This window comes from Chiroxiphia lanceolata, chromosome 7 (assembly GCF_009829145.1).
Source record: "Chiroxiphia lanceolata isolate bChiLan1 chromosome 7, bChiLan1.pri, whole genome shotgun sequence".
In the NCBI taxonomy this organism is placed as follows: domain Eukaryota; kingdom Metazoa; phylum Chordata; class Aves; order Passeriformes; family Pipridae; genus Chiroxiphia; species Chiroxiphia lanceolata.
Window position 1 is genome coordinate 38,494,253 of NC_045643.1, and position 26,127 is coordinate 38,520,379.

The following is a 26,127-nucleotide window of genomic DNA, read 5'->3' on the forward strand; positions in this document are numbered from 1 at the left end:
CTGATGATTCATTAGTCAAGGCAGCCTATTAAGGACTAATGGAAATGCAAACAGGTTTGAAACTGTCACAAACACACACACACTCTGCCCGTGGAACAGCCAAACCTCCCCGACAAGACACAACAGGCAGAGGATAATCCCTTCCTACCAAAAAATATTGATTATTTTCCCAGTCGAGGCAGACTTCAGCACACATCTGAAACTAAAAATCCTCCACAAACAAACAGCAAGGAGATAAGTGGTTAGGCCAGCGATCCTGCGTGACTGGGTGCTGACATTCCTCATCCTTTTTGGATTAAACATTAGAAAACTGAACTAACTGAAATAGAGAAACAAAGAACAGGTATCCTGGGAGACAAGCTGGGTGCCTCCAACAACACTGCAAACACTCTTCTCCCAGTTTTACACATCCAGTTCCAGGCTGGGAGGGTGGGAGGTCCTGGCACAGGTTGCCCAGAGAAGCTGTGGCTGCCCCTGGATCCCTGGAAGCGTCCAAGGCCAGGTTGGATGGGGCTTGGAGCAACCTGGGCTGGTGGAAGGTGTCCCAGCCTGCCAAATCCATCAAGCCACGTGAGGTGACCTTCAGACCTCGACTGTCAACCTTCAGTCTTCAGCTTGAACACCTCAGCAGGGACCTGATGCACCCAATAACCACTGAAACCCTCCCAACCCCATGAAAGTCCCAGCTTTTATCTGACTAAAGGCACAAGATGGAAAACGTTTTTAAATACACATTTTGATTATTTGTTACTCGACCTACAACAACTGAGAGGATGAAGAGGGCAAGCAAAGCCCACCTTTCCTTCTCCTTTAGCCACCAGAGAGGCACCAGACAGAAATCCAACCAATATTTGAGTATGAACTTCCCTACCAAGGCTTGTTTTTCTATAATCACGTTTTTCTGCTTGAGCAGCACGTGGAGATCTTCCTGTCTCAGCTGCCATGGGAAAAGTGTGCACTGGCAGCAGTAGCAGTGAGTGATGAGAGGAGTAATGTCACCAAGCAGGAGGAAGGCAGGGGAGTACAGTGTCCTCAAAACACTGACCATCCGTGTGCTCAGTGAAATGTGTTTTCCCACTATTCCCATGGCCTCTTTCCTAAAAATCCTCAGCAATCTCTCAAGGATTTTATGGAATAACTGGAGACAAACCCCAGAATGTAGCAGCACACCCAGTCCTGCCCACGGCCCTTCTTGTGTCAGACTGAACATCAGCTACCAGGGTCAGTCTCACTGGTGTTCGGCTCCCACAAACACCAAAGCACTTTCAGGGTCTAAAATATTTTTGTGGGCATGAACCCCACCAAAAGTGTTCATCTGACTCCTGGTGACAGAGGCTGAACTTGCACAGTACCTCTGACTGCAGGACACCACCCTGGCTGGCACAGCAGGACAGACAAGTCCTGCTTCCCTGTGAAGGGGAAGGAGCAGCAGGAGGGAGTGCAGGGATGGGAATTGCCCCAGGGAAGGCAGGCAGGGTTACATGCAGGTCAAACGGCTGAAAGGAGCCTAGAAAGGAAGATGGCTCGGGAGAAGGAGACTGGACAAAAAGCAGACAGGGAAAAGCAGTTACTAAAGAAATTACTACAACAGGGATGCACAGGGCGAGCAAAGCCACCTTCCCATCTCCTTTTAGGGATCAGAGACCGCATGGAAATCCAGTCAGGATCTAAATATGAACAAAACCAGGGGGAAGGTGAAGGCACAAACGAAATTCCATCCCAGATGCCCTGGACCCGAGGAGGAAGAGGCTGCCCTGGCATTGCCAAGCAGGCAGGCACGAGGAGCTGTCACCAGCTCTGCCAGAGCACTGACACTGCACAGCACCCTCCCTCCCCTGGCACCTTCCCTGCTTCCCTGCCCTCCCTAATCCCATGGCAGCCCCTCCCTGCTCCTCACAGAACCCAGCTGAACTTCCCTGTCCACAGGCAGCTGCTCCCACCCGCCAGATAACCCTTCCAAGAGCCCAGATAAAGCCCCTTCCAAGAGCCCAGATAAAGCCCCTCCCGTGCTGACAGGCCCTAAACTCACCCCTGGGAGGTGAGGGAGGATGTTCTGCGTGCTCAGCTGTGGCTCTCAGGGGATAAAAACGAGCAAACAACCTAAAAGGGGCCTGTTCTGCAGGTGTAAAACACACTGACCAACAGGCAGGTGTCATTCCCATCATTTCCAGGGGCTGGGAAGGGCTCTGCTTGTTGCCAGCTCCTGGAGGTAATTTTTTAATGAAACGCTGCTGAAATGGAATTTCACAGGAAAAAAAGGGATTTCTTATGGGAAGGTGTCACTGAAGTTTTACTCTGACAAATGTGGAGTCTTTCCTGAAACCAAAGAGCACTGGGAAACTCTGGATTGGCCTGTGGACCAGCACTGAGATCCCTCCCCACCTCAGACACAAAACAGTGAGTTCACCACTGTGAAAATAAAACAAAATATTGCATTATTTGCTTTCCCAGTGGACCTCACTGTCTTAATCCCCTGTGCTAACGGGGCTCTATGTCCTATTCTCTCCTTACCAAGAACAGGAAATACTTCCCTACATGGCAAAGCAGCTTTAATTCCCAAAGGGGTGACCCTGTCAGAACTACCCAAAGCACTACAAACAGCCCCCAAAATCACAGGGCAGGGCAACAGAGAGGCAAAATATCTCCCCTGGGAAGATGTTTCTCCCTGTGGTCACACAGTTCCATCTGCCTTCCTGTGCTCCTGACAAGGACACTCGTGCCTGCACAAGTTGTTTGCTCCCATATCCCTGCACCTCTTTTCCTAAACGTGGGAACTACTTTTTGTACTCCAGCCACTGGCAGCTTTTCTCAGCTTCAACAGTGCAATTTTCCTCCTCCAAAAAGCCTCACAGTAACCAGTGCATCATCTTACTCCACATTAATCATCACAGCTGGTGATGGGCTGTGATGCCATGCACACACTCGCTGCTTTATAGGTAGGCAATAAAGACTGTATTTTTGCACGGTTTATATCCATGCACACACACACAAACACGCTACAGTAACAGCTGCTAGGACAAAAATCACTGAGAGGTCTGTTCACTGGTCAAAAATGGGAGGTTTTAAACGTAAAAAGCGCTGCTGCTTTTAACAGGAAAATCCCACCTGCACGCTTCTGCTGGTGTTCTCTGGGCAGTTCATCTGCGTATTATCTACCAGGAGAAACGAGGGATCAATTTGACAGCCCCTTTTCCAGAAGTGACTTCTCCCTCTTGAATGCCAGTTAAAACGCTGCACGGGCTGGCTGGGCTCCGTGAGGGCAAATGCCCACTTTAGGCAGAGCTCCTGCACTAATGACTCATGTGGCCGAGGTTTATTCCGTGCTGGAAGCACCGCAATTAGCACGAGCCCTCCCATCACGGCTCCCGGCGCTCCAGGGGAGGAAAGAGCACGCACAGGATCCAAGCTCGGGCTCCTCCAGCTGCACAACAGCCGGGATAAGCCTTCCAGGTCCTAGAGCAGAACAATAGGGAGGCCTTTCCTTTCATCTCTGCACGCTCGCAGTTATCTGCTCGTGCCCGCAGGGAACCACAATTCTCCCCCGATTTGTTTTGCGCTGAATTAATTCCACCGCGGCGGCTCCTCTCCGCGGCTGGAGAGTCACCCCCGTGGGAGCCATCCCCTACCTGTCCGCCGGGAGACTGTCCCAGCAGGCATTCCCGATCCTTGAGTCAGGAACCAAAATAACAAGGGACAACGGTTTAAGTGGGGCGGGAGGATAAAGCAAACAAACGCTCGGGGAATTTTAACTGCTTTGTGCCCGAGCCTTTGGGGTTTATGGCCTCTGGTTTCTCCGTGTGACTACGAGATCCAGATTGCTTTTAGGGTTTGGGTGGGTTTTTTTTTTGTTTGTTTATGAGAATGAAATTTTCACACACGTCCCCGTGATTCTGGGAAATAGGTTTATCCAAAAACATTCTCAATTAATGAGTAAAATTACCCAGGCTGTAAACAGCATTATCATGAACCACCGAGGAGAATATTAGGGGACCTGGAAATGACTCCTTCATCCCCACCCCTCCAGGTGGACAGCCAAAGACCTGGTTCCTCTCTCCTATTCCACCATCCCACCAGCACAAATCCTAACGCAGATGTTTGTGTGCAGGTCAGTCTCTGCTGCCATTAAAACTGCTTTCCCCAAATAATGCTCTTGGAAGAGCTCAGCGGGGCTTTCGTGAAATTTAAACTAAAACACAGGAAGTTCCACCTCAGCCTGAAGAAGAACTTCATTCCACGAGGGTGGCAGAGCTCTGGAACAGCTGCCCAGGGAAGGTGTGGAGTCTCCCTCTCCAGAGACATCCCAAACCCACCTGGGGTTCCTGTGTCACCTGCTCCAGGTCACCCTGCCTTGAGGAGGGTTGGACTGGGTGATCTCCAGAGGTCCCTTCCAATCCCCTGGGATTCTGTGAATACGTGGAATTGAGCACCTCAGAAGCACCTTTAAATCCCACTACACGTGTATCAGCGTTCTCTAATGAACTTTAACAGGTAACACGTTTCTTCCACACCAACCCCTATCCAGCAACTCCTTTTTCTTAGCCCTACCACTGCACTTTTAAACTGCCTTCTTAAGAACACATTTGTACTCTGCTGAAAGACATTATACCAGCACCAGACACATTCAGGATTGAGAACAGCTCCCAAGAATTCACGCTTCGCCTGGTTTACAGAAACATCCAGTTGGATCCCAAAACACATCTCTAAAGGAACCAACACACTCATATGCACTTGGCATGGCAGCTTGGGAGCAGCGGCAGCGAGAGAAAACACAAAGCACAAATTAACACCACGTGCCAAAAGGGCAGGAACTCCTACATTGACCCCAAGAATTTTCCCCATCCCTGGGAGTGCCCAAGGCCAGGCTGGACAGGGCAGGGAGCAGCCTGGGCTGGTGGAAGGTGTCCCTGCCCACGGAACGAGATGGGTTTTAAGGTCCCTTCCAACCCAAACCATTCTGGAATGCTAAGAAACACAGTTCTGAAATATTCCAGGCACACAGTTCTGAGGGATTCGGAGGCACAGGTTTTTCTCTCGACATGGTGCATTGCGTTCATTTCAGCGCTGTCGCTCCTCTCCCCCTGAAATAAAGGGATGCTAAAACAAGTTGCCGCTACGTGAGGCAACACGTAGACGGGCTGCACTTCCACACCTGCACCGACACAGGCGGGGAAAAAAATCCCCATCCAAAGGGACACGGGACCCGCCGGCTCTCCTGGGGACACCACATCATCCCCCCCGTGCGTCTGCACTGACGTACCCGATATTTTTTGTTGTTATCTGTGTGTTTTACGAGCTGGCCACAACGCCTTATGTAACAGACGCCTGTTTAATATGGCCCGGCGTGTCCATGGCCGCGGCGATCCCAGTGGGACACGGACACCCGCCCGGACCCCCGCGGGGAACGATCCTGTTCGGGGCGTCTGACACGGCACCGGGGGGGCTGCGCTGCCACAGACCCGTTCGGTGAGGGGTCATCATTCCCTAGGGAACCACACCAGCCCGTCCCGGTACCTCCGGGGCAGCGCAGTGTCACCCCACAGCGCCTCACCCCCGCCACACGCACCCAGCCCGCGGGGGTCCCCGTGCGCGCCCCCCGCCCCGGCACTCACCGCCTCCGAGTCCTCAAACCCATGCAGGTACAAGTTGTCGTACATGGAGGAGCGCGGCGGGCGGAGCGGGGCCGGAGGGGCCGGGGGAGCGCGGCGGCGGAGCGCGGCGAGGCGGCGGGGCCGGGCTGCCCTCACAGCGCTGCCCTCACAGCGCTGCGGCGGCGCCGCCTCCCGCCGGGCCCCCCCGCCCGCCCCGCGCCTTCCCGCCCGCCCCGCGCCGCCGCCCCCCATTGGCTGGACCGCGCCGCCGCCGCCGCGCCATTGGCTGGGCCGCGCCGCTGCCGCCGCGCCATTGGCTGAGACGCGCCGGCCGCGAGCGGCGCTGCCCGCGGGCGCCGCCTCCCGGCGCCTCCCGGCGGGGATGGCGGCGGCCGCCGGTGCCCTCGGAGGGGGGGGGCGCGAACAACGGCGGCGATTTGGTGTTTATTTGCAATAAAATATATCTGGTTTACAGTCAAATAGATTTGATTTGTAATAAAACAGCATCTGCTTAGTCTAGAGAAGACAGAGGGGATCTCATTAATGGATATAAGTACCTCAGAAGCAGGTGGTGCCAAGAGGATGGTGCCAGACTCTGGGGGTGCCCAGGGACAGGACGAGGAGCAGTGGCCGTAAATTAAAACGCAAGTTTCACTTCAACGCGAGGAAGAACTTCTTTCCACAGAGGGTGGCAGAGCCCTGGAACAGCTGCCCAGGGAGGATGTGGAGTCTCCCTAATCCGGAGACATCTCAAACCCACCTGGACACGTCCCTGTGTCACCTGCTCCAGGTGACCCTGGTTGGACTAAATGATCTCCAGAGGCCCCTTCCAACCCTAAATACTCAGTGATTTATTTACAATAAAATACAGCCTCGCTTCCTCAAGATCCCAGAGAACAGCAGTTTGTTTCTGAGGAGAACTCCCCACACAACATGTCTGGAAACAAGAATTAAACACTAAGGCACTAAGATTAAACACCAAGAATTAAAAGAAGATGAGCAAACCAAACCCTGAACACCAAAAATTAAAAGAACAGAAGTCTGAAACTTATTTACAACTCAATTAAGAGACAAAATCTCTAAACTGGTTCCTGCTGGAGCTTTAAGACTGAAGCTTCTGGTGTAACACTACGTGAATAAAAAGTAAATAGATAATTAAAAAATAATGATGAGACTAATTTACAATTTACTTCCTATCCTTATTAAAACAATTACTTTAAATCTCATCTTCAGTGCAATCTGATCCAACACTGCTGTGTTCACAAATGCTTCCTATTTGCCTTTTCCATTTGCTTCATCTTCTTTTCCTTCCAAAAGCTTCATTTAGTTCTGCAGAGTTCCCACTAATCCTTTGGGAAGTGTCAAAAAAAAATCTGAAGTAAAGCCAAAGGTGTTATTCTTACCATATTCACAGTTTCTTACAAATTTCATCAAAGGTTCCCCGAAGTTATGCTAGGTATTATTCCCAAGTTAGTACTTCTTCTGAAGGAGGAGGATCTCAGCTCTAAGATGGTCTTTAAAATGTTCATTAAACTCCCTATGCAAGAGTTAATTTTTACATCTTGTGCTACAAAGCAGGTTCCCTCCCCACCTCGAAGATCTGTGATGTTACAGATTTAAACAATCAATGATCAGAATCATTTGTCAACTCAAAATTTTAAAAAAATGCTTTGAAATCACAAGAACAAAAAGTGTCTGAACTTCACATGGGTTTGTAATGAAATAATTTAAGTCAGAAGTCAGGGGAATCACTATTTGATTTCCAGTCCTTACATTTCACATTGTGCTTTTAAGACACAGATGTTATTAAAAATACATATTTAATGACTCAACTTGAAAGGCTCTTAAAAGATGCTATAAAAATACACACAGCTCATTAAATTGGGATTGTACTCGGGAAAGATCTAAACATAAGGGAAAACTGCACAACCTACTTCAAGAATTTAACTCGGGTGCCTAACATACACTGATGGGGCTGTTCAGTTGGGGTTGGGGGGGGTCTGAATCCCTTCCAGCATCCTCAAATCCTGCCCTCCTGGGACAACACCCTGTTCCCAGCACAAGGGAGAGGACGTGGGATAGACCTGAACTGACAGAGCAAACCTGAGTCAGCCCAAACTTCCACATTGAACACCCATTTCCATGGTCAAAGCTGGAGAAAATTATCAACAGAGAACAAAAAACAGTTGCAAGAGCTCCTGTATTTCTCAGTTTTTCCCCCAGCCGTGTTTCTAAAATCTTAAATACAAATCCCTGTCTACAGAGGAATTCTGAATCAAAGGCTGTTTTGAATATTATGAGTTAATTTATCCAAGAGGAGGTCACGCACCGAGGTGAGAGAGGGACACATCCAGCCCTTGTAAGTTGTCTGAAAAGTAATATAAATATAATAAATATACTGAAGGAACAGGGGGATGGATGGGGCTCGGAAGCAGGGAGCAAGGAAGGTTTGAAGAGGGGAAGATGGATAAACAGGGTAAGGAAAATAGCTCCAAATTTATTTCAGTGACAAGCCACCCCTATTCCCCTGTGCAAGGCACAGGGACTTTACACTGGATTTACGGGTGGCCATCTCTGTGGGATTCTGAAAAGTCAAATCTCTTTGGTTTCAACTTCTAGAATGGCTCAGTAAAATGGAAAGGGTACAACAGGAAGACACTTAAAAGCTCCATCTTTTGGAGCTGAGCTCCCCAAGGAGCGGCTCAAACGAACGAAAAAAAAAAACCACTGCAACAGAAGATGAGGGTCACGCATTAAGTGAGGTTTGGAGAGATCAAAATCACCCCTGGCCTGTTTCCTAAAGAGAATCCGGATGATCTGATATTATTAAACAGGGGATTCCACTGCCTCAGGCCACAGAGAAAGACTCTGGTACCTGTCAGCTTTGCTCTGCACTTGGCTGACACTAAAGGAACGAGCATCCAAACCCATCAGCTTGTGTGTGTGTGAACATGAGAGACTTGTTTTCATGGTCTGAGCTGGAAAAAATTATCAACAGAGCCAAAAAAAAAAAAAAATACAAGAGTTCCTGTATTTCTAATTTTTTTTCCCAGCCATGTGTCTAAAATGCCCAAGTACAAATCCCTGTATATGGGGGAACTCTAAATCAAAGGCCATTTTTAATGAGGTGATTTATCCAAGAAACGTCCAATAGGGAAATCAGCTGAACTGAGGCTTTGCAAGGTCTAACCCTTTAAAAAAAATGTAATTTTTTGCATGGTTTCAGTTGCTGCATTATACATTTTTTTCTCTGATCCCTGTAGGGGCCGTTCACTTAAGAGTCAGACTCGATGATCCCTGTGGGTCCCTTCCAACCCAGAATATTCTGTAAAATCAGCTGCCTCACTGTAAAGGAAGCTCAGCCACTCCCTCCAATACCCTGGGTCAGTACAGCAAATGGAATCTGATTCCAGAAAATGCCACTAGAAATATTCACACCCTTCTTTTTCTTTATTAGAACCCACCTTTTCTCGAGTACAAAGGAAACCTCCTTGAGATGTGCATCCATCTATCCCACAGTATCAATTCTTTAGCCATTTCTGAGCTACCCAAATGTGAGAATACTGGTTTGGGTTTGGTTTTTTTTCCCCCATGGCACGAACACAGAACCACGGGAAATTTTATTTCAAGCCTGAGCTGATGATTCCTCAATCAAATGACAGCACTTGTGGGGTTCTTTCAGGACATGTAGCAATGAACTATTTGCATAAACACAGCAAAGTGCTCTTGGAATAAATGGCACCAGATTGCCAAGTCAGGGAACGCCCCAGCACCGCACTGCGCCAACAGCAATGTAAGTCAGCAAGTTCTCTCTCCTCTCTACTCCAACAAATCCCACTGCCACCTGGGATCTCACCAGCAGGAGCTCCCTGGGAGTCCAGCAGAGCAGCAGCACTGCAGGTCTAATGCCTCGAGAAGGATGGACGGGAATATCGACCCCGGAACAACAAAACCCCAACGCAGGGAAGTCCTTTAGGGCCTCTCCCTGCTCTCACGTGAGGTCCTGGTCCCGGGTTTGTGACAGTCCTCGGGAGCAATGAGGCAGAATTCCCACAGAACACAAGGGCACGTTAACCAAAAGCATTAGTGCTTACGTTAATGGCACATTTGGATGTGAATCCACTCCTTCCAGAGGACTCCAAACCCGCCCTCTCCATCAGCATCCCTCGTATGGAACATAAACTTTGGGTTTCATCTTCCCTGGCCGGGATCCTGGGGCCCGTGGAAGCAGATTTCTGTCCCCCCTGGAATGCTGCTCTGGTTGCAGTCAGCAAAGCAGCCCAAGGACCTGTTCCATTAACATCAGGGAAAAGGCCCGTCAGCATTCCCCGGCAATCCGCCGCAGGCACAACCTGCTCCCATCCCTTGGAAGGAGGCCAGTGCCTCACTCTCCTAAGTTATCTGGCACAGCCCAATTGCTCTCAGGCACATGGGGATGGGCCTGTGCAGGGCCAAGCCTTGGACTTGATGATCTCTGTGGGTCCCTTCCAACTCAGCATGTTCTGGGAATCCATAATTCCTTACCCCTTCTCCCTCCAAAGCCATTTCTTTCCCTCTCTCCCTCCTCCTCTGTTTTATAACACAGATTAGGTGAGAATCTGGTTCAGTGGCAGCAGCTCTGCCTCGGGGTGGAGGTGGGGGCAGGAGAACCTCCTGAGATCCCTGTTTTCCAACATCTGACCAAGCAAAGAAAACGGGATGGCATTTGTGGTACTGGCCAGTCCTCAAAGCCACCATGGGAATCAGGATGGATTTCTGCTTCAAAAGATTGTGAAGGAAGGATTCTGCTCTTTGGGATATGTCGTGGCACAGAGGATTCTGTTTGGGATATGTCCTGGCATGGAAAGCTCTGTGGATTTAAAGCTTTTATTCCAACAGACTGCTGGATGCCGTGCTTTTAATTCTTTGCATTTCAAGTAATAAATTAGCCTGGCAGGGCCTAATTTGAAAGTTCTGGAGGAAGTGAGGTGCCACCTATTCCAAAGCACAGTTCTCTGACTCTGTTACATAAAGGCTGCTATAATTACAGCGAGTGTGAAGACTTCAGTGGCACTTCCTCTTGCTTTAAAGCACCTACAACGAGAGGTAACTGGGCTACATTTGTAGGTATCCTCTATATTTAACTGCTTGTGAAACGCCTCTTTCCCGGGGATTTGGAGGAAGCTGAGCTGCAGGGAATTGGAACCATAACCACGGCCTTCCAGAGGGCTCTTGGTAGGGAAGAGCAGATTCTCTGCAGGTAATGAATGTGCTCTGAGGTTTTAACAGCTCCAGCCAACTCCAACTGTGGCTTCCACTGGTGCACAGGATTGAGCGAAGCAAATCCCAAATTACCTACAAAATGTTCCAAGTCACGGCCCAGAGCTCCAGCCCTGTGTGAACACGGGGATCCCTCGGAAAGACGTGGAGCTTGGGATGAAGGACCTACGTGTGAGGTCGTGGGGATATCCCCACGCTGAGCACGGAGACCCCAGTGCCCACCAGGCCGCTGGGAAGCTCCCAGATCCCACTCCAGGTGCCACCCTGAGAAGCCAGAGTGGATTTGTGGCTGGCACTGTGTCGTATTTCTTGGCTGGAAGGGAGATGGGCTGGTTCTGTTTTTAGAGAAGACACACATCTTTATCTTCCATGCCAAGGACCGTGTGGGCCAAAGGATTAAGGGCTTGTTTTATTTCTTATTTTAAGCTCCTCTGCTTTCCTTCTGGATGTTAATCAATCTCCTGAGCTGCCAGAAGTGCTGATGCTTAGTGTTTCTGCACAACACTTCGGGCTGAAACCGTTGGGATGATGGGAAAGCATCGCTAAGAGCCGATGACAGAGTTTATGGGAAGCTGCTGCTGCTTTACCCAAGGAGTGGGAAAGCCCCAGCAGGACTGAAACACACCCCCAAGGGCAACAATCCCCCTCCGGGGGCTGAGAACAGCAAAGCTGCAGGGAATCTGTAACAGGGAAGGAGCACTGGAAGTGTCCTGGGAATATATCAGCTACATCCCATCCAACCACTACACAGCAATGAGCAGAAGGATTTTGCAGTCTCACGGAAGGCACAGCCCAGAAAGCTCCTGGTCAGTGCAAATTTCCCCAATGCATCCAAATATTTGCATTTTGGTCAACAAACACTCATAAGAAGGTTGCTTGGAATATATTTTTGATAAATTATGACTATCAAGCAACAGCTCTTCAGAGAAAATAAAGTTTTGAGTGAGCAGTTGGAGCTGGACAGAGGCAACCCTGGGAGTTAAAATGAAATTCCAGCTGCTGTAAAGCACAAGATCTCCTGGAGATTTTTTTTTTCTTTAACTAAACCAGTAAAGCTACAACTTTTATTTTGTATTTATGGTAACAGACTCAGACAAAGGGTGTCTGAAAAGGAGTCAGACAAAGAGCTTTGAAGTCCCAGTGCTAAGAAGGATTTGCTGTTCTTCTCCAGAGGTTAAAGGAAGAAATAAATAAATAAAACAAGGCAAACACAGCTCAAACTTATCTCTAGTTTGCTGCTTCTCCACGGGATTTTACAGGGATTGTAAGCTTGATTTTAAGCTTGATTAGCTTGATTTTATTGCAGTTCCTTCTGCTTTATAATCCAATTATCACACACTGCAGCACAGCCCTTGGAATTCCATGGTGAGGGACTGGAGGAAAGCCCTCAATTCAGCTCAGTAGAATTCCATGACACGCGTCCAAGGGGAGACACTGATCCAGAAAAAACAGATCAGTGGATGAGGAACCACTCATGGAACCTGTTTGCTTTAAATACTTAGTCAGAATTCCTTGGGAACTGCGTGGAGAAGAACAAAGAGTCACAGATTTAGCTCTGCAGACTTAAGGAAGTTGAGTTCTTGCCTGTGGAGTCTCTGGGAGACCCTTCCTTATGTACCTGATGGAACTGTGTGATGTTCTCCCCATCCAGGAGCAGGACACACAGTCTGGGTAAAAATGCTGGAAATGATGGCTGATCATCATCTTTGTGGGACTCCCCAGGAACAGGGAAAAGCCCTGTTTCTGTTTCTGCTGGGTCTCCATTTGAGAGGTTCCTTCCCTTCCACTGGCAATTCTTGAAGGAAACCAAGGGGAGCATTTCCAGGAGGAGGACTGCGGGTCTGGCCACTTGGTGTGAGGTGGTTCAGCTCCAAACAGACACCAAGATGCCAAAAAATCCCCCTTCTTCTTCCACAGTCCAGGTGGGATCTGCACCAGCACATCCAGTGCTTGGGGCAGGATAAGAGTTAGGGATCCCTGGACACTGGTGGGAATCTGGGATGAACTGAGGCACCTGAGCTCTGTGCAGGGTGACCAACACCTGCAGTTCTCACCTCATTCACTCACACCTCAAACACTCCTCGTTCCAGCAGTGCTGTGAGACACCTCTCACAAATCTGACTGACAACACCTTCTGCCTTCTGCTCACCAGAGAGAAACCCCATTGCTGCCAACAGCCCTGCAGCAGCACAGCCCAAATCCCTGCTACAGCTCCCACAAACCCCGTGTGGAAAAGGGGTTTGACCCAGGAGGAGCTTCTAAAAGAGCAGGGAATGGATTCTGTGACCCGGCTTTTAGGCAGAGATGTTTGAACTCGCCAGTAAAGCTTTGAAATTCCCAGTCTGACGTGATGCCCCAGTGCAGGGGATGTTGGGATGTAATTCGTGGAGTTCACAGAATCCCAGAATCCCAGAATGGGTTGGAAGGACCTTAAAGCTCATCTAATTCCACCCTAAGGATCACCTACCATTCTCCAGGTTACTCCAAGCCCTGGAAACTCGATTAAATCAGGTAATTCCTGACGCTCTGAACACTTAAAAACACCCATATTTTCCCTCTGCAGTTCCAGACACGTATTTTCCCTAATCTCCCAAACCCTGCAGTCAGGCATTAAAAAAGAACAGAATGATTAGTTTATTCCAGCCTTTGACAACATCCTTACAGAGACTCCTTAAAAAAACCCCAACCCTAAATAGACTGCTGAGAGGAGAGTTCTGTCCTACATCTAAAACTGCCTACGAGACAGGAAACAAAAAGCAGGAACAAATGCAGAGGGATCAATATTTAGGGTCTAATATTTTCCATGGTGTCCCTCCCCCCCCCCAAAAAAAGTGTCCATCACATTTTGAGTGGGCATTAAAATCATTAATGGAAAAATTCAGCTTGAACAGCTCAGTTTGAGAGAGTTACAAGCAGAAAACAGAATATTCTAATGGGAAGTGTGGAGAATAATAACTAATGGCAGCTCTGCCCTCCCTGCCTATATTCATGAGGAGCCAGAGAGAAGCAGATCTGAACCTCATGTTCTCAGAATTTAATTCCATGTCCAGATGAGGGAGCAGGGAATTAAAAGGTGATAAAACTCGAAAATTTATAGGAGGAGAAATTTATCCGAAATGTAGAAAAATTCCAGGCTCTGTTAAAAAAAATCAACGATGAACTTGGAAAGTCACCCTTAAAAAAGGCTGGATATTAATTTGAATATTACGACTGGTCTAGTTCTGCTTAGCAGAATTTGAAGGGATGTAGTTAAATCTTTGCTTTCAGCCTTAATCCCGTGGCAGGAGCAGGTTTAGGAAGAGACCTAAAGTTGACACATTATTCTATACATGTTTTCCACTGCATTTTTCTCTCCCAAAATAGCTGCTGTGATGGGCAGAATAAGAGATTAGACCTTACTCAATTATGGTATTTATTCCTTTGTGCAGCCAAAGGAAACCCAACCTTTTTTTGGTCTACACCTGACACTTCATCAGCATTATTTTCAGACACGTTGGTGCAATACTGGAAAATTGGGTTTATTCCAGCTCAGCCTAGAAATGAAAAGACTTGAACCCTCATTGTTGCCATTAAACCTCACAGGAGTGTAAAACACAGCACATGCCTTAGGAGGGAATATTGCTGCCACCTCTTGGTTCAGCAGAATAAAAATAGGGATAAAGACTCCGAAAAATTCTCCTCAATAGAATAAAAATGGAAATAGATGTGCAGGTGGAGTGGATGTACCAGGAGCTTTCCCTAAAATCCAGCATGGCTTGCACAGGCAGAGGTTTGGCTCCTGGAAAGCTGTGGGTTTAGGATGGTTTTCCAAAGCCAGCTGGTGCTGGGAGACTCTGAAGTCACTTCTGTTGACCTGGATTAAAGTAGGAATGGCTGGACATGGAGCAAATCCAGAGGGGAAAAAGCCAAATTTTGATTTTAATATTCAAATTCTCCTTGGAAGTGCAGCTCCTGAGCATGTGGAGGTGAAGCTGCTCCCAGGTTGGTCTCCCTCAGCACCAAAATGCACCCCCCAGATCCCATCAGGGAGCTCAGCTCAGGGAGTTTTGGCTGATTTTTGGGAACTGTGGCCTTCGTTCCCTTCAAAGCACCTGAGCAAAGGTTACTGGGATCAACTTCCCATCAAATGGAAATCCACAGGGACACCACCAGGCTCCCAGTGCCCTCCTTCCCAGCTGCACTCCAGGCATCTCTCACTCCAAGGGTTTTCAATTCGGACATCAGGAGGTGACACAGACACCACTGGAAGCCTCCACGTGGCCTGAGAGTGTCAGATCCCACCCAAAACCTGTCCTGCATCCCATAAAACAAACCCACTGGTGTTCCTCATCATCCATTCTCTTGGAAAACTCTGTTTTCCATTAAAAGGTTTGGAGTCTTTGGTTATGACTCCTCTCCATCAGCTCCTGTCAGGCTTGATCTTGTCTCTCAAGGCAAGTCCAGGGGGAGGGACCCCCATGATCACCCCAATCCCACCCCTTTCTCAGTGATCCCTGATGATCCCAAGCAGAACAACTTCTGCTTCCCACTCTGCTTCACATCCCAGATCCAGCCCTGATCCAGGTGGGATGGAAGGAGGGCACTGCAGAGGTAACAGGGCCAGAGGGAAGTGGTGGGGAAGGCTGCAGGCACCATCCCAAACCCAAAACACGAAGCAGGAATCACTGAATCCTTGCAGAGTAACTGGAATTGGATGCCCTGGAATGATCTGTGGGGCAAGTCCTCCATGGAAAATAAAGGAAGGGCACCAATCCTGCCCCGTGGGAAGGTGGGGAAGGACCCACAGAGCTCATCAACACAAAGGCTTTGAGCACAAAAGCAACAAACACACGATGAAAGAAGGTTGAATCAGCATTTTCCTAATGTGTGATGCTCCTGGTATTCCTGCCTTGCTATTCCAACACTCCTGCATCTCCATAAACCCCTCCAGGGCTATTCCTGAAAAGAACTTGCTGCTGCCAGAGCAGGGAATGGTCCTTCAAGAGGTGTTAACACACTTTAATAGCCAGGGAATTTAACCCAAGCTCAGCAGAGCAGCTTTACAGGAGGAAAAAAATACAAATAAACCACTTCTAATAAAATGCCTCCAATATTTTCAGAGCAGCAGGAAGCAAATATTAAAGATTGAGCAGCTTCTTTTGTCGGTGGGCTCCTTCCTTCCCACTCACTTGGGCTCCCAGGGTTTGAAAGCCCTGAATTCTTCCTTCCTTGTGCAGCCAATTGGGGTTTATGGATCTGAACCTGAGGAGGTGATCAGGGCAGAGGTGACAAGGGACTTGAGCTGAATTACACCCTGAACTGGGAATATCGAGCTCAGGGTGGGGCTTGGTGGGGCTGAGACATTCAGGAAAACACTTCCCTAAAACACCAAATATCTTTAATTTCAAACAGGCCTTGAAATGGCTTTATCTCCAACGAGCAGGTACGGAGGGGTGATGAGAATATTCCTCCTCCAGGAGGAATATTCTGCAGACAATTCCTCCTCTCCCTGCTGAGCACTGGCAGCCAGCAGCTCCCAAAATTTCTTCCTGCCTTTCTAACCCCCACAGTGCAGAGTAACCATTGGTTTTAGGAATTTGAGAAGCAGTTTCCAGGAAAAGTTGTTTGCCCACCACAAAGGAACAGCAAACAAGCCCAAAGCCATCTTTGGGATCACCCTCCCAGGTGATTCCCAGCACAGACAACCCCATAAATGCATTTAACGATGGAACAGGCACCTCGTGGCCATTTGGGGCACAGAAACACCTCATGCAGGGGGTCATCTTCTTGTTTCAACTAAGTCCAGCACCTGAAACAAGTGCCAATTAACGTGGGGGCATTAATTACCAGCTCTAGAGGCCTGGCCCCTGGTTTGCAGCATCTCTGACAGGCCACTGAACACACACGTGAGCAAGACAAGCTCCTTGTCTCGGCCAAATCCAGGCTGGATTTGGTCCAGTCACCCAAAAATGAACCCATACAATGAAAAGCTGTGGTGTTTGTGAGAACACTAAATTACTGACTTGCTCCTGCCATTACAAAGCAACACAAGCCACTTAAAATAACCTCCTAAAACGAGGAAACGGCACCGCACCGAGCGTGTCGTGGGAAAAACAGCTTGGGATCCTTCCCTAGAAAGCTGTTCCAAGGGAAGGGTGGATTTCAAGGGTCTCTTCATAGGAGAAGCACCATGTTTTGGTTAAATTAGGAGGTACAGGCAAACCAGGTGCTTTGGGCAGAGGGAAAACACCTCCTGAGCTTGAGTTGCAGTTCTGCACCGAGCCCCAGATCTGTGATGAAAAAATGCATTTTCAAACATAGATTGTGTTTTTATGACTCCATTTCAACCTCACGGAGCATTCTCAGAGAACCTGAGGACTCCCAATCCCTGGAAGTGTCCAAGGCCAGGCTGGACAGGGCTTGGAGCAACCTGGGATAGTGGAAGGAGCTGGGGTTGCAACTGGATGAGCTTTAAGGTCTGTACAGGTTCGTGATCTTAATCAAAAATGGTTGGACAATTGGACTTGACAGTCTTTTCCAAGCTTAATGATGCCAAGATTCTATGGAAAAGCCAGTGAGGCATTATCAGGATGCCCTGGTACCTCCCTCTGCAGCTCCTCCAGGGGATGACTCAGAGCAGAAAGCTCCTATTTATACACCAACGATGAGCAAAACATGGACAGGATGAGAAAGTCCTTCAGCTTCCCCACGGGGGCTGTGACACCAAAAGCTTTCCTGAACACTCCAACCTCTGGAGAAAGAGGAACATGATAAAGAAATCCATCCCAGCTCTAACTCAGAACCTTCTGGCCAACACAAGGAGGGCAAACAAGTTTGTTTTGCCACGGCTACAAAGCACTTTTTACAACAAATATCCCCGGAGAGAAAGGGGGGACAGCTGAGGTTGGGTTTGCTTGTGAGAGTCCAGGGAAGGGAAGGGAGCTGGGAAGGGTCTGGAGCAGCAGGAGGGGCTGAGGGAGCTGGGGGAGCTCAGCCTGGAGAAAGGGAGGCTCAGGGGGGACCTTCTGGCTCCCTTTAATTCCCAGGAAGGAGGTTGGAGCCGAGGGGGGTTGGGCTCTGCTCCCAGGGAACAAGGGACAGGAGGAGAGGGAACGGCCTCAGGCTGTGCCAGGTAAAGTTTAGGTTGGATATGATGGAAAATTCCTTCATGGGAAGGGTTGTCCAGCCCAGGGCACTGCTGGAGTCCCCACCCCTGGAGGGATTTCAAATCCCTGTGGATGTGGCACTTGGGGACAGGGGTCAGTGGTGGCCTGGGCAGTGCTGGGGGATGGTTGGACTCCAGGATCTTAGAGGGCTTTTCCATGATAATATTCTATCCCTAAATCCCTGGAGTTGTCACCCCCTCACGGATCACATCCACACGAGACCATTCCAGCCCCGATGGATCCCAGAGCCCAAATCTCCCCGAGCCCAGAGCTCTGAACTGGAGCCACAGCGCAGGACTTCAGAGCTGGGCCCCTAAAAATAGGCTGCCTTGCCAACCTGGGAATTCTGCCTGGAACAGCCACTTGTCCTCCCTGACTAATTGCTGTTAGAAAAGTCAAAGAGCTGTAGCACAGCTCTGCAGAGCCAAAGGTTGGTTTTCCTGGGAGAGATGCTCCGAGCTGGAGCCTTTTCCCGGGAGTGTTAAAGCACGGTTGCAATTAAACAGGGAAGCGCCTCCATTTTAAGGATTCCTTTCCCAAAATCTCCAGCCTGAATCAGTTAATAAGGACTAAACCCTGGTTTTCTCATGCTAAGTGTCCTTACACTGCGATTTGGGATGTGGGTTTCCATGGCAATCGGCAGAATCCGGAATAAATTGGTTTCGTCATAATTGCTGCAGAATCCTGGGCAAACAGAATAAATAAACACTATTTTACTATTCCTCCAGCTCAGCCCAGGAGCTGCAGCTTTCCTGGGGCTCCTCATTTAATGAACAAACCAAAAAAAAAAAATCCCCAAATGTGACCGACTGGAGCAATTAGGATTATTTAGGAGGCCCGACTCCGTGTGGGAGTGTTTGTTACTGTCTCCGTGACTCAAAACTATTCCATCTTTAGAGCAGCTCCAAGATTTTCCCAGTGTTCCACAACGTGGAGCGGGGGGGGGGGGTGGGTGAAAGCAGAGATTTGACATCACTGAATGTTTTTAGGGCTCCAAGAAGACAAAAAGCAAAGGCTCTGAGATCCACCAGCGCTCCCAGTTCTCCCAGTCTAGGATAAGGGATAGACATCCCTGCTTCCCTGGCTTCCATGGCCAGGCAGGCTTGGATTTAAAAAAAAAAAATTAAATATCTTTATTTATTTCAATATCTTACGTAAATATCTTCCCTTATTTAAAGATCTTTAAATATCTAAAAATAAAGACTATAACATATATTATATAATATATATTAATTTCTATTCTATAAATATAGAATTTTAATGTAACTTTTTAATAGAAACAATTCATATATCTAAAATATAATCTAACAGAAAAATAAAAATCTAAATATAAAATATTATATTTAAAAAAAATCAAAACAAAACTCCTGGTCAGGAGTAGAAGCTGAACCTGGAAAATTCTGGGGGGGGAAAGCTGTGATTCAAACACAACCAGGTGCTTTTATTTCAGCCTTTGGGGCGAAAATAAGGCCTCTCCCCACAGGAATCCCAAGCCCAGGATGGGAGGAATAACCTCCTTTTCCCTATTAAAGATCTTTCCTTGTGGCACACCAAGGGATGGGCTGAATTCTGCTGGGAAAATCCACCTCTGGAGCACCGTTTTGATCGGATTTCTCCCAGTTTTGTGGTGCCAAAGCAGCACAAACGGGGTCATTTCCACTGACTGCATTTATCAAGTCTTTTTTTACAGTTTTTTATCTGTTTTGTGGGTTTTTGCAGCTCGGTTCGGGCACCACAAAGTGCTGGGAGTTGTGCCCAGGATTTAGGATGGACACCCCCCCTTTGTGGCTTAATGGAACGGGAAATATTTCATTTAGGAAGTTGGAGAATGCTTTGGAATTGCTGAATGTTCCCTTTGGGTTGTGCATCCTGGGGGCTCAACACCTGCAGGAGAAGTGGCTCCAACAGCACAAGGATGTGGAGCTGCTGGAGAGAATCCAGAGGAGACCACGGAGCTGCTCCAAGGGCTGGAGCCCCTCTGCTCTGGAGCCAGGCTGGGAGAGCTGGGGGGGTTCAGCTGGAGGAGAGAAGGCTCCAGGGAGAGCTGAGAGCCCCTTGCAGGGCCTAAAGGGGCTCCAGGAGAGCTGGAGAGGGACTGGGGACAAGGGATGGAGGGACAGGACACAGGGAATGGCTTCCCACTGCCAGAGGCAAGGGATAGATGGGATATTGGGAAGGAATTCCTGGCTGGGAGGGTGGGGAGGCCCTGGCCCAGGTTGGGCAGAGAAGCTGTGGCTGCCCCTGGATCCCTGGGAGTGTCCAAGGCCAGGTTGGATGGGGTTTGGAGCAACCTGGGCTGGTGGAAGGTGTCCCTGCCCATGACAGGGGGTGGCACTGGAGGATCCTTAATGTCCCTTCCAACCAAACCAGTCTGGGATTCTGTGTTTCTGAAACCCTCCATTTAAGGCAAGAGTGCGAATTTGTGCCTTTCCTACCTGGGCTACAAAACTCAGGAACCCCAGGCAGCAGCATTCCTTGCAATTCCAGCTCCTCCCTGGCGGGATAACCCCGGGATCTTACGGACAGCGCTGCGAATGATTCCCCGAAATGCGAGCGGGAGCAACCCTTCGGGAATGAATTATGCTGTGCTCGTGCTGTCTGCCCCTGAGCCGAGAAATAAAGACCACATTCCAACCCCGAGAAGGACACGAGGCCGGGAGGACCCGGCCCTGGGTGCCGGGGGATTCGGGAGCTCCAGCGAGCCCTGGACTGACATCCCCACCCTGTGGCTTTGCCCAGAACTGCAGAGTTTCAGCCCAGAAATTCAGCCCCCGCTGCCGCCTCGCCCTGCGCGGACACCGGGCAGGGAATTCTCCCTTTTAATCGCTTTCCTGCACGGAATTCTCTTGGAAAAGCATCTTTCTGCGACTCTATCTGAGATTATAAAGAAATGGGAATCGTGTGTTCCATAGAGACGAAACACTTTCAGTAAACCAAGAGGATCTTCATCATCTTCATCTTCAGGATGCACAAGAACACGAGAGCACAGAACCCTCCAGTCTCCAGCCCTGGGCACTGTGACCCTCAGGAACTGTATCCACAACGACCTCCCAAAACCTGGCCTCTCCAGGTGAGCCTGGATTTTCCAGGGACATCTGGCCCGAGATAAAAAGGAAGGATTTTGTGAAAAGGGGCTTTTAAAACGTAATTAATGAGTTTTTCTGTAAGCGAACGGATGGCTCAGAGGGCTGAAAGTCTCATAAACACTGTTCCTGTTTTTTCTGGATATTTCATTCCAGTGGAATTCTGTGGTGTCTGTCCTTAAAAAATGCCTCAACTGAAGGCATGAGGATGGAAGAACTACCAAAAAAAGCAGGACAGCATCAACACAAAGCTGAGCCCATCCTGAGCTAATCTGCTGTTCACAGCAGTCAGTCCAACTTGTGGGGCCACACGAGATAAAAAGCAGCACCAACCACCAAAAAAGGCATTTCTGAAGCCTGAACTGGATGTTTTAGATCCCACCCCAGGTGTTTGCACCAACCCCTGTGTCAGATCCCAGTGATGAGTGACTGAGGTGGGAACACAAACACAGCAACAGCTGATTCCAGGATACAAACCAGGATTGGGCCCTGACCCCAAAGGCACAGGATTTATTATTGTCAAGACCTCCCATTTTGGAAGATTATTATGCTGGCTACCTGGGAGAAAAGCAAGGATATTTATGTCCACTGCTACTGGACCTGGGGAAGAGAAGGCTCCAGGGAGAGCTGAGAGCCCCTTGCAGGGTCTAAAGGGGCTCCAGAAGAGCTGGAGAGGGACTGGGGACAAGGGATGGAGGGACAGGACACAGGGAATGGGTTTAAGCTGAATAAGGATTGATTTAGGTGAGATCTTGGGAAGGAATTCCTGATTGGGAGGGTGGGGAGGCCCTGGCACAGGTTGCCCAGAGAAGCTGTGGCTGCCCCTGGATCCCTGGGAGTGTCCAAGGCCAGGTTGGAGCAACCTGGGGTAGTGGAAGGTGTCCCTGCCCATGGCAGGGGGTGGGATGGATGGGCTTTAAGGTCCCTTTTATCCCAAACCATTCTGGGATTTTATGATGGCAATCTGAGATGTGACACAGATGCTCAGGGCAAGCCCCCCCTCTGAGCCCAGTTTAACCTCCTTAAGCTCAAACCAAGTCCCAGCTGCCACGACCACGGACCCTGCAGCAAGTCTGGGAGGCAGATCCAGGAGGATCCCTCGGGATCTGCTGTTCCAGGAGTGGTGGCATCTCCTCCTTGCTCCCTCACAGCCACTCCCTCCAGGTGGTCACAGATTCCCCAAAATGCTTTGAAACTTGGGGGGTTTTTTCTTTGCACAGCATTTTTGTTTCCACAGGAATAACTGAAGCTCGCCCAACCCTGAAAAGTCACTTTTTAGGTGCAAAACAAAAAGTGCTTTCGAGGCACAAAAAGGGTTTTACCCCCTGCCAAGGAGTTCCATGGAGGGAACAGAACTAATGAGTGGCACCGGAAAGGGGGCACTGGGGAGTCAGAAACCATCTGCACGATGTGCTCTGTGTGGGGGTTGTATTAAAATACACGGTACCACGTGCTAAAAATAGGACTGAAGGGGAAAAAACCTGCCACCTCAAAGCCAGATTTAGCTGAGCTTCCCCAAACCCCCGGAATTAGTGCTGGGAATGAACTCAGAGCTCGTCAGTGGTTGGATCACACACGGCCAGGGCCTGATATCAAGTGCTGTGATATTTGACTGTGCTGCATGTGGAAGTGAATCACAGAATCCCAGCCTGGTTTGGGTCGGAAGGGACCTTAAAGATCATCCTGTTCCTGTGCCACGGGCAGGGACACCTTCTACCGGAATAGAAATAATTGTGCTTAAAAAAAAGTGACATAAACGGGGGGGGGAAACGCACAGAGCCCTCACAAAGCCACACGGGAGATAAACTAAATATATCCCCGGCAGGCTGCTGCCATATGACAATCAAATATTCCCAGCGCGTCTCTTCAGCATCTCGAACCCCCTTTTCCCGCATCCGTGGCAAAATCCAAATGGTTTTCCAAGAGTGCCACCCCCTCCCTCAGCACTCAGCCTTTTTTCCCCTCTCTCCCTGCCGGGGCTCATCCCACCCCCTCCCGAGGTGCCTCCGCTGCTCCTCCCACACCCTGATTATCATGAGAATCACAGGGCGCCTTGTTCTTCCCGATACGTTCCATATCCTTGGAGCGGCTCCTTTCAGGTCCCCCCGAAGCTGTGCCATCTCCTCGTGTTCCAAACCAACCACTTTTCACCTTCCACGTCCTCCTCAAAGCCCTTCCCAAAACCGCTCCCTGCTGGGGGAGGGTCTCACCACGGAAGGAGCTCAGGTCTCAGCCCGGCTGCTCCCCTCTTACTCCTCATGGATAATTCCAAGGGGTACACACAGCACTCCTCTGACCACCCCCAAACTTCACTAACTTAGAGCCAAATCAATATTCCCTCTAGAGACTACACCCCCAAATCCATGGTGGGCAGCAGCATCCTTCGCTTTCTTCAGGAATCGTTTCCAACTCCTTTATTTCTGCACCCAGTTCCAAAGGTTTTGTGTTGCCCATGACCTTGGCTGGAAGGCTACAGCTCCAAAAATCCCATATCCATGGATTGCAGGGACACCAGAGCAGGCTGCACCTTCCTGAGCACACATTTAATCCCACAGATCCTTAAAAACCAGCCAAGGGATCTCTCCAGAGATCTCCAGGGCACAAGATGGGAACTCTCACATGGGAAGGCTCTGGGAGAAGGAGTGAATTTAAGGAGCCCCTTTTCCAAACAGGGTCTCCAAAGAACGGGTCCGTTGGGAGGAAAATAAAGAAACCCCCGGAAATGCAAGTTCAGCAAAAGTTTACCGAGGATCCAAAAATAAAGGTGGGGCAAAAAGGAGACATTTGAGTCAATGTAGGTACTGTAGGAATTCAGGGCATGACTCATTAGCCCAAAAAAAAAAAATCCCACCACCCTCTGGAGCTATTTTGAAGGCGGTACATCCATAATTTATGTGGAACGGGAGTGGGCTGAGATTTCCCCCGCGCTGCTCCTGCATAAATTACACCGGCTTGTAATTCCTCACCCTCCTGTTTCTCCTGCCTGTGAGTGGTAACCCCTCATTGAACCATCCCCACAGACAGAGGCACCTCCAGGGGAAGGAGCTGCATGTTGGACACGTGGAGCTGGGAGAGATCCCAGGGTGGTGTGGGGATGAACCTCAGTTATCCCACTGCCAGGGAGCACGGGCTGCAACAACACCCTCCAAACCACGGGAGCATCCTGGGATAGTGGAAGGTGTCCCTGCCCACCTGGGACTGGATGAGCTCTAAGGCTCCTTTCCATCCCAGACCATTCCATGAGTCCTTGAAGGAGGCTCCTCTTCACCCCATTTACCAGCAGACAAAACCAACCTACATAAATTAATTCAGCATTTACCGGGAGAAGCGAGTTATTATAAAAATCCCCGGAGGAGGGCCCGGCTCTGCAGTCCCACAGATGGGTGTGCTCTGCTCAGCAAGGCTTGGCTTCCTTAATTCTTTTATTTTTAATGTGCTTTTGGGCTCTGAAATCCGTCTGACAGCAAATATTGTCTCCCTCCTGACTGCTGAGCGTGGCTAAGAATAAAGGAGCCTTTGCTGCTCGGTGTTTGGGGCTCGGTGTCGACACTGGGAATTCCTGCTTGGGAACTGCAAAAAGGGTGATCCAAAGAGGGACAGCTGTATTCCTGCCTTTCATCTCCTTTTGCACTTTACTGTCCTGTCATGCAGCTCATCCCTGGATCCTTCATTCCGGGCTGGAACAGGCCAGGAGTCAGGATTAATGCAATAGTTTCGTAGGAGTTATTCCACCTTCGTTTTGTTTCATAACAACTTGGGAAGTAAGGATCTTATCCTTGGCTGGGTGGTGACCTCCTGCCAAGAGCTCCTATGGAATGACTCCAAGAGTCCACGGGGAATAATTCCTGCGAGTCCTCCATGCTGGAACAGCAGCAGCCCCAAATCCCCTGGGATGTCCCTCCCAGAGGAAATGCCTGATGTCAACTTTCCCTTGAACCAGAGGTGTGAGAGCAGGCAAAGAGCCAAACCAAAGGATCACCTGAGGAGAGACTTGTGCTCAACCCAACCCCTGGCACAGGGAGCCAAGGTGGGATCCTGGCTGAGACGGATGGACTCCGAGGGAATATGAGCCAAAATTGCTCCTGGGCACTTGGAAGATTTAATGTCTGGCTGGTATTTAACAATCTCAGGCCATTAACCTCAACTGCTCATTAAGCCCCAAGAAGTGCCCAAGAATTTTTAGCATTCCCAGATCAATAAAAGAGAGGAGGGAAAAAAACCCCACCAGGTCACAAAGTGTCTCCTAATGGGAAAAGTAGTTCCAATTGCTAAGAGATCCCCCAAGGAATGACCACCCCAACAATTCCCAATGCAAAAATTCCACTCGGGAACTTGGAAGCACAAAGTGACTTTGGCATGAAAGGCCTCCAGAAAGCTCTCACAGAAACTGGAGCAGAACATTTCTGGGCCACGTGTTGGCACCAAGGTCTCGCAGAGGAGAAGGTCCCCCCTGGACCCATGAGGTGGGAAGTGGGGAACACACCACACCACAGGGATTTGGGCAAGGAAAATCCAACCAAAGGCGTCATTTGGTTGGAAAATCATCGGGTAATCCACCTTTCTCTTGGGAAAGGGACACGGAACTCTGTAGGTATCAAGGCTTACTGGAGTCAGAAGTGAGGTTTTCCTCTGGGAATTGGGATTCTCCTGCTTAATCCCAGCTGTCTGAGTTGCTTCAGGTCACCCAGAAAATCCTGTGGGGCTGCACCAGGGTGATGGACTTCCACAGGTGCCCAGATCCTTGGATGCTCTCAGCCTGGGACATCCAGCATTGGATCCAACACCAGGAATGAGGCAGGTGATTCCCACCTGGTGTGTCCCAATCCTTGGGTTTAGCTCACAACCCCCCGTGTATTCCCACTCAAGGAGGGATAGGAGAGCAGATCTTCATGGAAGCAGCAGGACACATCTCCAGATCCAACAGGAATTGGATTACAGAGGTGCCACGTGCAGCTGCCTCTTCTTCCTCCCGCAGAACAAACCTCTGGAAACGTTTCTCCAGGCGAAACATGGAAAATTAATGGGATATCACTGGCTGAGACACCAGAGCAT

The 26,127-nt window shown here is 49.4% G+C and overlaps 1 protein-coding gene across 6 annotated transcripts in view; it reads right to left on the minus strand.

Annotated features, from left to right (window-relative positions):
- The window catches only part of CACNB4 (calcium voltage-gated channel auxiliary subunit beta 4), a 75,656-nt gene that overhangs the window by 41,209 nt on the left and 8,320 nt on the right, over positions 1-26,127 (minus strand). Inside the window, exon 1 of one of the 6 annotated variants that reach the window (XM_032693056.1) lies at positions 5,610-5,695. The exons of the other annotated variants lie outside the window; for them this stretch is intronic. Within the exon in view, the coding sequence (XP_032548947.1) occupies positions 5,610-5,654 (45 nt within the window). The 5' untranslated portion in view covers positions 5,655-5,695. Of the gene's footprint in view, positions 1-5,609; positions 5,696-26,127 lie in introns of those variants that run through there. 6 annotated transcript variants of the gene reach the window in all.